This window comes from Solanum pennellii, chromosome 1 (genome assembly GCF_001406875.1).
Source record: "Solanum pennellii chromosome 1, SPENNV200".
NCBI lineage: Eukaryota > Viridiplantae > Streptophyta > Magnoliopsida > Solanales > Solanaceae > Solanum > Solanum pennellii.
In genome coordinates this window covers 95,344,497-95,356,603 of record NC_028637.1, presented here as the reverse complement: position 1 = coordinate 95,356,603, position 12,107 = coordinate 95,344,497, and the positions used below count along the sequence as shown (strand labels likewise).

General features: G+C 36.5%; 1 protein-coding gene across 1 annotated transcript; it reads left to right on the top strand.

The window, feature by feature from the left end:
• The first annotated feature begins 524 nt into the window (after positions 1-524).
• Positions 525-10,513, top strand: LOC107007959 (kinesin-like protein KIN-UB). Its single transcript, XM_015206821.2, has 19 exons — positions 525-787; positions 3,204-3,304; positions 3,395-3,517; positions 4,204-4,389; positions 4,536-4,757; positions 4,899-5,055; positions 5,547-5,696; positions 6,027-6,115; positions 6,200-6,403; positions 7,100-7,222; positions 7,992-8,102; positions 8,203-8,337; positions 8,552-8,687; positions 8,776-8,868; positions 9,041-9,166; positions 9,281-9,406; positions 9,573-9,716; positions 9,786-9,914; positions 10,016-10,513. Exons 1-19 carry the CDS (start codon positions 661-663, stop codon positions 10,174-10,176), a joined length of 2,643 nt encoding a protein of 880 aa, XP_015062307.1. The 5' UTR covers positions 525-660; the 3' UTR covers positions 10,177-10,513.
• Positions 10,514-12,107: the final 1,594 nt, after the last annotated feature.

The following is a 12,107-nucleotide window of genomic DNA, read 5'->3' as shown; positions in this document are numbered from 1 at the left end:
CGATGGCGCCTGGCTTTGTCAGACGTTGCTTAACTGATGACGCTTTGTTTTAGTTGATGTCGCATGTCCAATACACGCAAGACTTGACTGATGTCGCATGACTTCAATATTGTTGTCTATGCAAGCCTTAGTCGATGTCATTGAGCCTCATCCGTCATCACCTAACTAATGTGCACCTGATCGACTAACCTCGACTGACGTTATTTGTCCGAGTAGGCCCCGTTCAAGAGGAAAAACTCCCTATCAAATATTTTTCTCATTTACTATATCCTATGATGGTATTTAATTTAATTTCATTATAGAGTAAATAATTTCTTGCTATAATGAAAGAAATAATGGTAATATAGTGGTATTCTTGTACTTTCACCTCAAAATCTAACTCCATACTTCACTTTCTCAGTCAGTCACCTTCTGTACCCCGACAAGTCTCTGTTTTTTTTTTCTTATTCTTTGTTTATTACTCTATTATTTTTTAAAAATATTTAAGTCTCGGCAGCTTCACTTCACTCTCGGCTTAAGTATTCACCGCAAGTGGACCCACACACCATCTTTCTCTTTCCATATTCCCTTCAATTTGAACCCAAAAAAGAGTTAAATAAAGTTGTTCATCTTCCCTGTTTTTCTCTCTCTACAATCAAACACCTCCATTTCCAGAGAGTTATGGCTTCTGGTGGATACAGAAACGGTACCCAGAAGGCGCCGGCTCTCCGTACCTCTTCTTCATTCAAATCGAAGCTTCCGCCGGCGGCTTCTTCCAACGGACGCCGCAGTAGTACTATTGACGCTGGTGAGTTTCGAATTTTCTGTTAGTTTTCATCAACTTTGTTGCTTTCTGGTTGTGGATCGAGTTCCTTTAGCTAATTGAGTTTTCAAGTTGTCGAATTTGCTAAATTGATTCTGCTCTGTGTGTTTTAGACGATGTGCTTTTTAGTGGTTTAGGGTAGTGTTAATTGGACGATGTGGCGTTGCTGATACGTTTTGCTAGTTGATAGCTGATATTGGCGCTTGATTTGAATGCTGCATTGTTTTTTTTGTTTGTATTTGTGAATTTCGGATGTGACTTTTTGTTTAATTTTCGATATATTGCCAATTAGGTAAGGTAAGTAGGTGCTTCAAGCCTTACAAACTCTTACATCCACTTAATCAATGTCTAGTGTGCACACATTTATGTATGATTTTTTTTATTATATATGCATAGGAATGTATATTATGGTTAGCTCTTACTCTAGGGGTTAAAGAAGCTCAAGTAATTATGGCTTTGATGTGAGGCTAAGTTTCTGTCTAATTTAGAAACGAGTTGGCATCATTGAAGTAGCTAGCTGGTTGAAGATCGAGATTATGTTTCTAATTGGAATTTTGAGTTTTGGAATCGAAGGAGTTAATTCTGCTATTAATGTGCTAGAGATCGTGTTCTTTACTTCTTTAGTTGTTGAGGTTTGTGTTAATTGGACAATGTGATGTTATTACTGTGTTTGTTAGTTGATACCCGTGACACTCCAACTTAAGATAAAAGTTCCACATCGGCAAAACACAAGTGAGATGTTGGCTATATAAGTAAACAGGCCTTACACATTTGTGACATGTTTTAAAGTCATGTGGGCCTAGACTAAGAACAAACAATATCACTAATGAGTTGGGCCGCTACAAATAGTATCAAAATACTCTTGTGTCAACCTTGTCGATGCAGGCAGAGTTCAACTGAGTTTACTACTCGTGTCAAAACACTCTTGTGTCAACCTTGTCGATGTGGGTTCAGTTCAACTGAGTTTACCACTCTTGTGTCAACTTTGTCGATGTGAGCCAGTGATCAACTGTGTTTAGGCAAATCTATAAGAAAGGGGTGTATGTGACACCCTTCTTAAGATAAGAAATAATGACACATTTTAAAGCGGTGGGGCCTAGGCCCAAAGCGGACAATATCGCTTGTGTGAACTTCTTTTTTTTCTTTTCAAATATTACCAATTAGGTGAACAGATAAATCAAGCCTCCAAACTTTTCTGTGCACCTAATCATTGTCTAAGTTCTCTTAGATTTGTATTTCTGTTTTTCACTAGACATGCCTAGGAATGTATAGTGTGGTAGATTAGCTCGTACTTACGGTTAAATTAGGAACTCCAATGATTATGGCCTTTTTTTTGATAATGGAGAAATCCGTTTGTGACCTGCCCTTTGGGCATCACAACTTTCTAAACTCGGTGGATAATGGGTCCGCCCCTCTACCCTTCTCCACTTGAATACCGGGCTTCGTTTTGCATATGATTTTGGATTTGATGCTAAGAGTTTGAACAGAAGTGATGTTAATTAGTGTAACCATAGAGTAAACTTAAAATGGGGAATGGGGTTGGGAACCTCCTCCAACATCAATTATTTCTTAAAATTTTCGAGTGTATTCCCTTTATTAGAGCATCTAACAACTTTTTTTAGTAAATATATTCAGAGGACACGAGGTATAGTTGATAGGCATAGACCATATTTAATGAAACATAAACATATTGTGTGGTAACACATGTCTTATTTTTAAAATAAAATAATATCAACTAATGAGCAGTTGGGTTTAGGCTTGGGGGTTAACGACTGCGCATGTTAAGAGGGTTGTAAATAATTTGTAAGTAGACCATTTGGGGCATGATCGTCCAGTTAAGGAAGAAGTTGACTTCTTCTTCTTCTTCTTGGATGAAAAACAAGTTCATTTCTTTTCTGATCAAGTAAATTAGGAATAGGTTCATAAATTTTAAGTAGGATGAGGATTGGAAGTATTGGATATAGGAAGTACGGGTGTAAACGGAACATAATTTATTATTCCCTTCATTCTTATTCTTTAGATCTGGTTAACTAACACAGAAAAAACATTGGTCTTTGTATTCTCAACTGTGTGGTTTGCATACTTCTTGGAATGTTTCTCTAATAAATTAATTATCCATAATAAAAAGAAAAAGAAAGTAAGGTTTTTTTTGGTTGAAATGAAGTCAGTCAGACATATTTTACATAATAAACAAGTATACAGATCTGGGTTATTCTTTTGAATGATATGACATCAAGATATTGGCATATATAGTGCTTTTTAGTGATTTTTCTTGTTGCTAAGAGCGTTTATGTTTAAGTAATCCTTTCTGCTGCCTCAAGTTGCACAGCTCAAATTCTTCGTTGATCACTGGCTTCGATATATGTGAATATTAACTATTTCTTGTGATTGGTCTAAATAGTGTATGGAAGAGTTCGAGTTGCTGTCAGATTACGTCCTCGAAATGCCGAGGAATTGGCAGCAGATGCAGATTTTGCTGATTGTGTAGAGCTTCAGCCGGAGGTTGTCAGTTTTTACCTTTTCCATTCTCATGAGAAGCTCTTTTTGGGAATAACTTGAGTATGATGCAATTTTACTTATTTTTCCTGCCAGCTCAAAAGGTTGAAACTTAGGAAAAACAATTGGGATTCAGATACATACGAGTTTGATGAGGTGTTCACCGAGTTTGCATCCCAAAAGCGTGTTTATGAAGTTGTTGCCAAACCTGTTGTTGAGGTTTGTTGCTTTATTTTGTATTGTTTAGTTACCTTGATCAATCCGGGACTTCTTACACCTAAAGAAGAAACCATTGATGCAAAATAACTAGCCCAACATAAAATCTTTTTTTCAAAGGGGATAGTTGTGGATGATATGTAGTTATTTTGAAGAAGGAAGTTCTCAACTAATGGAGATCTGAGGGAATGATTCATTTCCGATTGAAGTGGTGATATATAGCTCTATGGGACCCAGATTAGAAGACACTATTTGACTGTTTCAGACTTCTAGTATCCATTTATTCCATCTTAGACAAACTATGTTTCGATCCTAAACTATAAGGCAGTAGGTGGACTTAACACAATAACTTCTTGTTCCTGCAGCTATTCTTCACCCTTGTAGGGTATATTTATCTCCATCAAATGCAACATATAATTTAATTTATGACATTGATGATGATTGTGGTGATCAATACATGTTATCTTTCTTAGATTTCTTTTATGGAAGATCTGAAAATTCATACATGTCAGAAATACGCGGAGCAAGTATTGATGTATTTATTGATATAATTAAAATTATTTGTTACCTACAAACGGTTGGATGGAATCGTTAAGGACACCTTAAATGTAAATTTTATGGTATTCCTATGTTATATGTTTTGGAGATAATGTTTTATAAACACTCTATCTTTTTGCCCATTTTATTAGAGTGTCTTGGATGGTTACAATGGAACAGTGATGGCTTATGGTCAGACCGGGACAGGAAAGACTTACACCCTTGGACGATTAGGTGACGAAGATGTCTCTGCTCGTGGTATCATGGTTCGTTCAATGGAAGACATATTAGCAAATATTTGCTCGGAGACCGACTCAGTTTCAGTCTCGTACTTACAGGTTGGACTGTGCTTCTTAAACCTATCAGTAAATACATGTCATTGTGCATCTTTAGCTTGATCGGAGAAGTTTCCTCTCTTGACCACAATCACTTTGCACCCAAATGATTTGCCAAGTTTTCTCTAAATATCCTGGTTTGCGTGCAGCTTTATATGGAAACAATTCAGGACCTCCTAAATCCTGCTAATGACAACATCCCCATAGTTGAAGACCAAAAAACTGGTGATGTGTCTTTACCAGGGGCAACTGTAGTGGAGGTCCGGGACCAGCAAAGTTTTCTTGAACTGCTACGGGTTGGAGAAGCTCATAGATATGCCGCTAACACAAAGCTGAATACCGAATCTTCCCGAAGTCATGCTATTCTCTTGGTAAATCAGGAATTCTATATTTCATCTTTCCAGTTAAATGCATGGTTTGTCAATACAGTCCTCAAAAAAACTATAAATCTGTATAAAAGATATCACCATAAGCATGTTTCATTTGGAATTTGTGCTTTTAATGTGTTGTAGGTGCAAATTAAGAGGTCAGTTCCTGGAAAGGAAGCTGATTTTTCTGCTGAAACGGATCACTCATCTCACTTGACAACCAATTATAGGCCACCTATGTTGAGAAAAGGCAAACTAGTTCTTGTAGACCTTGCTGGTTCTGAGCGTGTAAACAAGTCAGGTATACTCAACAGTCAACTGGGATTCCTAAATTTAAGAATATTTCTGCGTATGTGCTTTTAATGTGTTTTTTATTTTTATCCTAATTTAAAACTGTGGTGAAAAGTTGGTATAGCTTATCTGGTTATTTATGAAAGGTTAAGGAAATAGCATTACTCAAAGAAGATCCAATACTCATAGTTTGTTAAAGCAACATCGAGATAGTCTTGGCATTGCAGTGTGCCAGTGGCCAGTCTGTAGGAGTATATGGCTAAACAGAAGAAAAATGTGCAGCGAAATATTGTTGTAATAGAACAGAAGAAAATATGCATTTTTATATAACAGAGAAATATAAGAATGGGAGAAATGAAAGGAACCTTTATTGCCAAAAAGGAAAAGAACAGGTTTTTATTGCCGGAGGCATGTTGATGTAGCAAGTCTTCTGGTTATTGCACGTTACTGGGCCTTTTGATTTGTAAACTGACTTCATATCCTCTCCTTGATCTCCTGTAGGAAGCGAAGGACACATGTTAGAGGAAGCGAAGTCCATTAATCTTTCATTAAGTGCCCTAGGGAAGTGCATAAATGCCTTGGCCGAAAATAGTGCTCATGTACCTGTCCGAGATTCGAAGCTTACGAGGTTGCTTAAGGATTCATTTGGAGGTGGGCTTATATTTTTCCTTTTCTCGGGTCTCTGCTTATACATGGTAAAGTTATGTGGATCTGATATCAACAGATATCAACCGAGTGTACTGCATGTATAAATGGGCTGTACCAGTTTCCAGAGTTGTGAAGATTCTGGCTTGAATTTTTCTTTCCCATGAACACTAACATTTAATTGAGATATACTCTTTTAACTGTTTCAAGAGCTAGGAGGCATTATTCCTTCAAACTTATCTACAAGGCCACAGCCAATAAAAAGGAGTTAAATGTCAATTTTTTAGTTCTTAATGAAATTCCAATCATGTTGGTTTACTTCCTGTGATTTTGCAGGAACATCGAGAACTTCATTAGTTATTACCGTTGGGCCATCACCTAGACATAGAGCAGAAACAGCAAGTACCATATTGTTTGGACAGAGAGTAAGTTCTCCATTTGGAGTGATTTATGTGGATAGGTTGTACTACTGCGTACATGTGCCAAGATAGTTTTATCCCTTTGTGCAGGCTATGAAGGTGGAAAACATGTTGAAGATTAAGGAAGAATTCGATTACAAAAGTTTATCAAAAAGGCTGGAGGTGCAAGTAGACAAACTTATTGCTGAAAATGAAAGACAACAGAAAGCTTTTGAGACTGAGGTTGAACGAATTAGATTAGAAGCACAAAATCATGTCATAGAAGCTGAAAGGAACTATGCTGAAGCCTTGAAGGTAGTTATGTTACTTATACCTCTTGACTTTGAGAGTCTTTTGCTGTAATTACTAATTAGACTGAGAGTTGATTCAGATCAAGAACCACATATTGGTGAATGCACCACTTAACTGTCTTAGTTTGATTAATGTCCCTGGTGTTGCTTGCTACCAAGAGTTAAAGTTAAAATACTCCTGTTCTAGTACATGTAAATTTATCAGGGCTATTTACCAGTTAGTTGCACTCGGATAAGATTTTGTTTGCTTTCTTAAACGTATCTCAACAACTTTGTCTTCCGAAATCGGGAAGTATATAAAAAAATCGACTATTCCTCAATGACAAACTAGTTTGGGTAAGCTATATCATCATAATTTAACTACTTTTTTTTGGTAGCTTGGCTGCCGTAACCCTCTTTATCTGTGCTTGCGACCGGCTACACTATGTGAAACTCACTTTGGCGGAGCTGATTTCGGAAAATCTATAACTGACAAACTGATAAGACGTGGGTGCGTAAGTGAAGATGATTTAATTGGACAGGTGAAGTATTACTGGCATGATACATATCCATCCACAAGAAAAGTATTACTTTCATAATACTAACCACAACAGAACAAGAAATAAGTTATATGTTGATGGAATTTGACTAAGATTCAATGTTGTAACTACTGGAATTACTTTTCAACTATTGTGGAATAACACTTCTGCTTTACTTGCAGGAGGAGAAAATGAAATGTCAGATGGAATATATGGACTCAATCAAGAAGCTGGAGGAGAAGTGGAGCCATAATCAACAAAAGCCCACAAACAACACCAGAACTGATGGGACATCTATCACCGAGGTTGTAATCCTGCTTTTGTCCTATTTTTATCAGCATCATCTTAATTATTAATACTGCTGTAGTTGTGTTGTTGAGGATGACTATCCTTAACGTCTCTTGTAGCAAGTATTGAGTACACCTTCAGAAAGAGTCGGTTTCTGTAAAAGGAAATACTATAATTGAAACAACTAGCACCTTATTCTATCATTGAAACAGCTCAAGTATTAAGGTTGTACTTTGTAAATTGTAATGAGTCAGTTTCTTAAAAAGGAAATACTTGGAACACGTATTCAACTCTTTCGTCAAAACAAGTAGCATGTTATATGCCTTTTATCTCCATGGTGACAGCTTTAAAGCTAGACTTATGTCCACCAGGTAAAAACAGAGGAATGGGAGGGGGTGAAAGAGAGAGAGAGAGACTGGGCAGTGTACTGGGTAAATATTGAGATTCGTTGTTTTATATATCAGTAAAATACAAGAACTTCTAGCTTAGGATTGAGAGCGAATTGGATAGTGACTGAGGGTTCATATTGCCGACTCCGACTAGCTTAGGATTGAGGCTTTGTGGTTGTTGGAGATCTCTTTTTCGTGTTTCTAATGAGTCTTCTAGTTCATTTGTGAATGCTGCCTGATATCATAATAGAACCTTGGCTTCAGTAGTCCTCTATAAGTCACTGTGTAGTTTGTACACATGTATTTCAAGGCATAAATTGGTAAACTGCAGAGAGAACAACATACGGCTTGTTGATTCTTTACTTCTTTTCAGATGCTTAAATTGCTTCTTGTACAGGAAGTTTCTGAACTTAAGATGTTGCTTCAAAACGAAATGCAAACAAGAAAGGCAGCAGAAGAAGAAATATACAAACTCAAAGATCAACTGCACATGTTAACAAAACCAGGGGTATGCTTTTCATTGATTATTCATTTTTCAAATAGAATTTCTTGAGTTCAATGGAGTTTGGATTGAGCTAATGAATATGACTGACCAATGTGCACTGTAGTCAGCAGGTGGAACTTCTGATATTCTAAACCTCCAAAGCGTGCTGGAAGAAGAAATTCGTCAGAAGAAGAGACTGGAAGAAGAAGTTATTGTCTTACGTAGTCAATTTTCTCAACTAACTATGGAAGCTGGTCAAGTACGGTCTTTAATTTGCCTATGAACTTGCTTACATCTTTGCTTTCTGTTCTACTTATTGCTAGCATCTTGTTCTGTTTGCCGCGTGCGATTGACAAGTTCTATGGTTTGATGGTTACGCGTTTGACAAACCTTTTCATCTCTCTTCTTCTCTTTCCTCTCTGTACTTTGATAAATGTTCCAATCAATATCACTTTAATTGCCTTTGTTCACAGAGAACAAGCTATCTGGATAGAAGCAGAAATGGCACTGGACTTCCAGGCCTAGATTCATTGTCTCCTCTTAGAAATCTGCATTGCAAAGATGCGACTAATGGAGAGAGATCTTCAATCACCAATCTTCACGAACAAGGTCCCAATATATTCTTCAGAGAATGTCCTTTTTAATTTGCAAAACAACTGAACACAATTTTCTCATCTCTGCTTCATGGGCATTACAGTTGGATTACATAAAATTTTGTCGCTGCTGGAGTCTGAAGATGCTACTGTGCGGATTCATGCGGTGAAAGTCGTAGCTAATCTAGCAGCTGAAGGTAATCTAGTCTCCACCCAATCTTCCCGAGTACAGAGAGAAATCTGGGGACAGCATATTTTTCACTTGCTACTTTATGCGACGCGGCTTATTTGAGAAAGTGTGGTGGTGAAGTACCGTTTGTGATAAATGGTCTGATACATTTTAAATCCTGCTTCAAATTTAACCTGCAGAAGCGAATCAGGAAAAGATAGTTGAAGCTGGTGGTCTTAATTCATTGCTGATGCTTCTTAGTAATTCAGTGGATGAAACCATTCGCAGAATAGCAGCTGGTGCAATTGCAAATCTTGCAATGAGTGGTGATTCTCAATCTATAGCTCTCTTTTTCTCTTTCTGTTTATTTTACGTCCTTGTTGGGGCCCTTTGTCTCCTAATAAGTACTATCTTCTGAGGATTATTTTCTGTCTTTTCAGAAGCCAACCAGGAACTTATAATGACTCAAGGTGGGATTGCGCTGTTGGCGGTGACAGCAGCTGATGCTGAGGATCCTCAAACATTACGCATGGTGGCTGGAGCCATTGCTAATTTATGTGGTAACGGTGAGCTCATTCACTTTTTCTGTAGGAGTAGTAGCCCTCTGCCTGCCCCCGCCACCTTTTCTGGGCATTGTTGGAGTAGCTCCATCAAATTCTATCTTATTCCCACTCTCTACATCAATTGATTTTAGCCCTTGAATCTTGATTGTGGTATATGTTTCTATTCCAGATAAACTACAGACAAGGCTGAGGTCTGAAGGTGGAATCAAGGCACTGTTAGGGATGGTGAGATGTAGACATCCAGATGTTCTGTCTCAAGTTGCACGGGGAATTGCAAATTTTGCAAAGTGCGAGTCCAGAGCTTCAGCTCAAGGTAAATGCCAGACATGTCAATCATGTTTATCAGATTACCATGATTCTTAAGGTTTATCTGCTACTACAGGTCAGAAAGCTGGGCGTTCTTCACTGATAGAAGATGGTGCACTTACATGGATTGTTCAAAATTCCAATAATGAAGCTTCAATGATCAGGCGTCATGTTGAACTGGCTCTCTGCCATTTGGCACAACATGGTAAGCGATCATACATCCTACCGAAGAGTTTTAGGATACATTCATTGCATTTCTCCTCAAACTATACTTTTAAGTTTCACCTGTTCTCTTCTTATCCTCAGAGGTAAATGCAAAAGACATGATCAGTGGGGGAGCCCTATGGGAGCTAATTCGTATCTCCCGTGATTGCTCTCGAGATGACATAAGGTCTCTTGCACGTCGAACTCTGACTTCGAGTCTGACTTTCCAAGCTGAAATGCGACGCTTGAGGATAGAGTTATAGTTACCTTGTTGGTTTCACTGCCAACACCCAATTCTTGAAATGCACATGCCTAATGTACATGAACCAGTTCCAGAAAAGAAATCGCTCAAAATTTTGTATGGAGTGCATCAAGTAAAGTCCCTCTAGGTGAAAAGTATCAACATTAGATAGTTTCTAGTATGAAGTAGCCTATAATATATGCTATCTTACATTCTTTCATTTTTCTTTTGGTTCTGGGGATAGGAATCATCCCTAAAGTGGTTGCTTAAGCTTCAAAATGTTGTAATTTGTGAGCCTGTAATTATAATATAACTAATGAAATTTTATATCCGTCATTCATAATTTCTGATTGATAAAACTATTATAGGTGTTCCAATCATTCACAAAACTTTTTCTAATACACCTCTTTTGGGTCTCTTCATAATTGCTTAGAGGAAGAGAACTTCAATAGCAGAGGGGGTAACATGCAACACTCTGAAATCACATAGGTTGTTATAATGCTTAATAATCAAGCTGACATTTGACCCCACGTAAAGCCTTTAATCCTGATTATGAGATTAATATGCATTTTGCAGAATGCTAGCTTTAATGTTTATGAGCAAGATCTCTACTATGACTTGGTAGTTAGAAGATCCTAGAAACAGAAGATAATTAGCGGTCAGCTTGTAAAAGTGTTTTTTTTTAATTGTTCCTTAAGGAGGCAATGCACTCCTCTCTACTCTCCTTTTTTATCTTTTGAACATTTATAAACGAGGTAGGGATCTATGCCTAATCCCTCATTATTTCAGTATAGTTGGGCGAATGGTTTTATAAAAAAAACAATAAAATTATAAACAAAATTTTAATATTATCAAGTGTTATTCGTGTGTGGATAACATTTATCGACATCTATCATCACCAACCATCTCTGTCATCACAATCATCTCCATTATTATCAAACTATTGAAGGGAAGAAGCTAGAAGCTCCCACATGGGTGAAAAGGGGTTTATGGGACCGTCTTATAAAGCTTGGACAATGTTATTTCCTTTTAGCTAGCTTTAGATGTGAAAATACCGGAATAAAAGAATCTTGCGGTCTAGATATGAAATGGTGAAGCAAAAAATTCGCATACTGGCTTGGACAAACATAGTTTAATACAAAATCACCAACCTCCTCTGTCTGCACTAGATACCATCTAGACCATTACTAACAAATATAAATATTTTATTTTTTTAATCAAGTAACAAATTTATTTAATTAAATTCATTATTTTTCTGATATATTATTACTTTTTTATTTGAATTGTTTATTAATTATATATACAAATAAATAAATTATGCACATTAAAATGTTGAAAATTAAATAGTTTTAATAAACACTTATTCGGATATATTACTCTTAATAAAAACAAAAAAAGTCCGGTCATATGTATCTCACACTCAGTTCCAAACACTGGTTATACTTAACAATGTCAAATGGGATAAAAGCTGAATTTAGACAAGTCAAAATGAACCAAATTGATAAATAAGTTGGCCTAAAATAGACCAAAAAAAAAACAAACAAAGTGGGTCATAGTCATTACATTACGCACAATATTCTTACTAACTTTTGATTTTCTATATTTAAGTACCTAAGTAAACTATTTTTGTTTTTTTATCATAGGCTATAGCTACATATCATATATCAAACAAAAATAAATAAAAATATTTTGAGAATATTTTTTATGGATAAATTTGGATGGTATATTAGCCAAATTTTTAAATTGACATATATAGATTGGCTACGATAAATTGAAATAATAAATGAATCAACTTATAAGAGCTAATTATATCCCCCTTCTCTTAATCTTTTTGAACATGTTGGCATGTTGCCTAGCCTCATTACTTTGCAAAAAGAATGAACATTTTCAACTTAAAAAGATCATTTTCAGAAAATCTCGAGTTTTAATAGCACTTTTTCTGCCATATGAAAA

Bases quoted from the DNA above. Each gene is read 5' to 3' on its own strand.
- LOC107007959 (XM_015206821.2), top strand. From the start codon at position 661: ATGGCTTCTGGTGGATACAGAAACGGTACCCAGAAGGCGCCGGCTCTC. The intron at 5,697-6,026 runs GTGGGCTTATAT...GTGATTTTGCAG, and splicing joins GCTTAAGGATTCATTTGGAG to GAACATCGAGAACTTCATTA. The intron at 9,407-9,572 runs GTGAGCTCATTC...TTTCTATTCCAG, and splicing joins TGCTAATTTATGTGGTAACG to ATAAACTACAGACAAGGCTG.